The following is a 5000-nucleotide window of genomic DNA, read 5'->3' as shown; positions in this document are numbered from 1 at the left end:
AAATACGCGATGCTAGAAATCGGCAAAAGCACGCTTTTCAACGTGTCCGAAGGAAAGGCGATGAATTGAAAATTTCCTGTTTCTTTTCACTATCCACTGTCGTTAAAACAGTGACTCGCCAGCGATGCGAAGACTCGCTTCTTACGCTTGGTGTCGCGATCTACTCGTGTTTAGTCCGTGCTGTGTCATTGGCAGTTTCCACGCTAGAAGACGACCAAATCGTCCCATGGTTTGGTCGACGAATGTTGTCCGACGCAAATTCGTTAACGGACGGACAAACTGGATAACTTTGCTGAGCGCACGAAGACTGGCAAATTAGGTATGGCTTGGTTGCCTTGATCAGTAACGTGACGAGATGACTTTCAACCTTGAAAACAAACTTCCCATCGCCAGTTCCATTTTCCCGCTGTGGTTAATTTGTCGATTTCTGTTTCCTGCGTGAATTTAGGTCGACTTGTTCGTCTGGGCGGACAAAGTCGTCTAGAAATTTGTTCTCGTGTCGTTTTCACCTCAGACGATTTGTCCGTCCCGAGGATTTGGTCGTCTTCTAGTGTAAAAACTGCCATTGACACAGCTCGTCTTACAATTTATTGTCTGCTAGCTACAGTTATCAAGCTTTTTACAAAAAGAAGGGAATAAATTACAATTTTTGTGGTCTTGGTGCTAACGGAATCCTGCCATCCGGATTCAAACGTCGCTCTGAGTGTCCCCAATTTAAAAGTTGCTGTCTTTTTTTTCCAGCAAACATTACTGAGCGAACCCTTTATGAGTATCATTTCCACGCGACTTTTAATATCGGACAAAAAGAGACAGTTCCTGGACCTGAAGATCGGAAATCCAATGATGCAAAAGGTTACAAGGATGGAAACCACACAGGTGTGTTAACTGCGATGGTTTCGTTAGTAATAACGATAAGTTAAGGAAATCGTATGAACGCGAGTGCGTTTTATAGTTTATGGGCACGAGTGATGTTTTGAAAGTTCTCAATATTGCATGAGCCTGAGCCGAGTGCAATTTGAGAATTTTCGAAACATCACGAGTGACCATAAATCACGAAATGCACGAGGAAGGTCATTTGATTTTTTTATTTGTTATATACTCAACAAAATCACTCCATCGCTTTGTTTCCATAGCAACTTCCGTTTTGCACTCTATAACCTATTTAGGCATTCGTCACTGACCAATCAGAGAAGCGATAATAATAATAAACTTTATTATGTCCTTTTCGTACTACGCTCGCTATGATTCACAAATTTTACTAGCAGCTTCATTCTTCAGCACCGCTCGCTTAACTTTATGCTCCACTTTCTCGTGCGATTTACTTGCCAACAAGTGAATAAAATTTTGCCCTCTGCTCATCTTTCGCTTTTGGGCTATTTATCAAACTGGAAAGTGGAGCAAAACTTGAGAAAACTGGTGAAACACGCACTCGAAAACTCAAAGAAATATGCTGCCAAGCTGGAACACGTGTAAATGATGAACGATCTCATCTCTTTGGGGTTGTCTCTGAATAGTGGGAATTGCTGTTTCCGTGAAGGTTGTCAGGTAATTCTTTTGTGTATGACTGTCTTTCAGGCAAAAGAAATTTCCAGTCTCATTTACCAGTATGTGGCCTTGTACTCATCTGCGAAACAAGAGGGTCAGGGACTTGCAGTTGTACTCAGAAATAATCAAGAGGTTTCTCGTACGTGAGCTCCTGTAGAGGACAGTCCTGGAATTCTGCAAAGAGTAGGCCCGCACAACGTGCAGAAACTTGGGGTGCTTGGTTTGGCCACAGTCCAGAAAAGAAATGCTATGCAGAAAATATTTGTCAACTAACCGAAATTAGGCAGATACTTTTGGAATATCACGTGCGCACAATCTGTTAATCGTAAAACAGATACAAAAAAAGTCCTAAAAGAGGAAAAGAAGTCATGCTGTCACTATGATTATGGGTACAGATCTTATATTTTTATAACTGTAGTTTCATATAAATTTTTTTGTGATCTTGGTCCTTTGAGGGGGCACAATCAGTAATCAATATCCTTTACATTTTATTCTCAAAAGGAACAGCTCATGTAATGTTTGAGGGGGGCATTGAGCCGTTTCTCCTGAGTAGGAATTTTTTCGAGTATGCATAGTTGCAACATATTTTTCTCAACACAAACGTCTTTATTTTTTCAATTTCATACCCAAGAACAAGTGGGGCTCACTTGCAGTGTTTGCGGGTGCACAATGTTTTTACTTCAACTTTTCTTGTGGCGGATTTTTTTGTTAATTGCTCGGTTCTCCTCAAAAAGGACATGAGCCATCAGAAGTACATTGAGAAAGTATAAAAAACTCTATCTAAAAGTGGGCATGCTGTTTAAATCCTTCCAGCTTTATGCCATTGTGTATGTACATAAAAAACGTAGTGTTGAAAATTTGAAACTATTATAGAGAAACTTTCCAGTATTTTCGTACCACATTGATGGACCCAGGAGTTTGTGAGGTATTCCATCAATGGTAATATTGTAGTGATTATAAAATGTAATATGGTTTATATCTGGTGTCGGTTTTTGGTGTGTAAATTGTTAAAGAATTATCAATTGAAATATGTTATGTTCGCTGGGCAGTGGGAAGAAGGCTCATGTTTGCATTATTTTGTTTCTTGTAGCCGGTATTCGTTTCCAGCTTGTACAGTTTTTAAGTATTCAATAACAAGGCGAGAAAAAATACAACTGTAGTTGGCCGGTAATGATGTTGATTTTTGTACTCAACTGTGAGCAAGTAATTACATGATGAGATGCTTGCTACTTTTTCACAAAAAGGCAGTGTTCCCACATTATTTCAGCAATGACGTTTTTATTGGCTTGAAGAGAACTGAACGAGAATGCAAACTTTACAAGTGGACACAAGAGGATAAATATTTTTAGATTGATTTGCAGGGGATTTTTAAATGTTTAGTACAATAATCTTGAATCAAAATAATACTGTTTAATAGTACCCCTCGGATCTGCACTCGTGTCCTCCTTTATTGGAGTAAGACAAGTTGCACAAGCTTTTCACAAGGGTCTTTTTGGGATCTTCTTTGATCATGTATTGAATGGGTGGAGATCTGCATACCAAGCCAAGAATAACTCTGCATCATGACTGGCTTAGCTTTTTGCTTGTGTGACCTTTGTAGTTTGAGTAGGTAATTTTTGATAAGAACTTACAGAAATAAGGTAACCTATATTATAAACACCCTGGAGGTATGTAACAATCAAACAAATTGCAGTCAATTGTTTTTTGTGCTAGAGTAAGTTATTATTATGCTTATAACGTAGACAATGCAATTTGAAATGATAGAGTGACAGTAATTTGTTACTATCACTTATAATTATGGTAGATTGATAGAATTATTTCGTTCAATGCCAATCAGTAATTTTAATGGCTTGTAGAATGCGTGTAGTAATAAATGGTAGCATGCAATTTTACCAACAGAAAGCTTCATTTGTCGGCTGCAATTTGTTAGGGAAGGAAATGTTAACTTTAATTTCTATTTTTCCAAATATGAAAATTTATGGATGTCTACACTTTGTATTTAGCATTTGAATACGCTTCGTCATTTGCCACTACACTGAGCAACCAGAAGGAGTGACATTGAGTGATGAAGGGTGCCTGTATTTACTGGTGATTCTGTATGGCACACACAGTAATAAAAGTCACACGAGATGATGGAATATTCCTTAATTCATACGTAAATATTAAAAGCAAGTTACTCAACTGATGTGCTCGTTGATTTGTTTCAACATAATTTGAGACTAACAAGAAGATTCTTTGCATCGGGACTAGCATCAGGTCTTGTGATAAAAAAAAAAGCTCTCAGAATTTAAGACATGTACAATCTTGGACAGATTGGAATAGAACAGAAACCCCTCTTCCCGTTAACTCCAAGATGAAGGCGCGTAAAAGCCAAACGCGACATTTTCCTATCATTTATTGTGCCTGGGAGGGGTGGTGATGATAATTTTTGGAACACCATGGTTTATTAAGGGAAAGACAACAAGAGACCGGCAACAGTCGATAACATCTACCATATTTTTCACAGCAGGGGCACCACTCCTATCTCATTTCATGCACAACTTGTCCCCAGTAATGCTGGTGGCTATTTTTATCGACCCACTGGAAGGAAAACCGAGTGAACTTTGGAGTGCCAGCGAGGGATTAGAATCCGGAATGCTTAGTTACAGTCCACGAGTGATATCCATTACAGTACACTACACACAAAAAAGAAAATTGTCAACTCAGAACACACTTAAAGAAAATGATATTTCGCTGAATTGTTCATCCTTACAAGGGAACAGCCTCATTTTCGTTACCAGAGCCTCGGATCGACCCAGTCAAGAGAAGAGCTCTCGGGTCAAGATTTGGAACAAGCGCAGTTACGAAGGATGGGGGACATAAATTCCCAAAAAGCTTAATATGTTGTACTTTCTCCATGTGACCCTTCCCCAGTCATACTTTCTATCAAAAGTAACAGAGAAAGCAGTTTTTGACCAATTACATAGTCACCTGGCTGAGAATGATTTGTATCCCCTACTGCAGTCCGCATACAGAAAGCAACACAGCACGGCAAACGGCACTTTTAAAAGTTGTAAATGACATCTTCCATAACATGAATCATAGACATGTTACATTATTACTCGGGCCCCGTAGGGGCTCGAGTTATAAAAGACGTTAGATTTCAGTTTTTTTTTTTTCCTGTGCAGCAAAATGCACAATAGAAAGACGTGGCCGTGTTTGATTGGGCAATGCACAATAGAAAGCACGTGGCGGTGTTTTGATTGGGTAATGCACAATAGAAGGCACGTGGCGCTGTTTACTTTGGTTATTTAAAGCAAACCACGTAATCCAAGATCATGAAGAGCTCTGTGATGCGTTGTTTGGATTACTGAAGATCGGCATTGCGTTGCCTTAATCGATTTCTTCTTGGGGCGCTCAAAGCACATACAAAGAATGGCATACGCTTTTCGCGGTAGACCCACACTAAAAGATGT

General features: G+C 39.3%; 1 protein-coding gene across 2 annotated transcripts in view; it reads left to right on the top strand.

The window, feature by feature from the left end:
* LOC138060496 (unconventional myosin-XV-like) overlaps positions 1 to 3726 on the top strand; it is a 74648-nt gene extending 70922 nt beyond the window's left edge. For both annotated transcript variants that reach the window (XM_068906294.1, XM_068906295.1), the window contains exons 59-60: positions 742 to 876; positions 1576 to 3726. In XM_068906294.1, the coding sequence (XP_068762395.1) occupies positions 742 to 876; positions 1576 to 1692 (252 nt within the window). In that variant the 3' untranslated portion in view covers positions 1693 to 3726. The remainder of the gene's footprint in view (positions 1 to 741; positions 877 to 1575) is intronic.
* Positions 3727 to 5000: the final 1274 nt, after the last annotated feature.

Source organism: Montipora capricornis, chromosome 8 (assembly GCF_036669925.1).
Source record: "Montipora capricornis isolate CH-2021 chromosome 8, ASM3666992v2, whole genome shotgun sequence".
Lineage (NCBI taxonomy): Eukaryota > Metazoa > Cnidaria > Anthozoa > Scleractinia > Acroporidae > Montipora > Montipora capricornis.
Note: the sequence above shows the minus strand (reverse complement) of the source record. Positions and strands in the feature narration are given on the sequence as shown.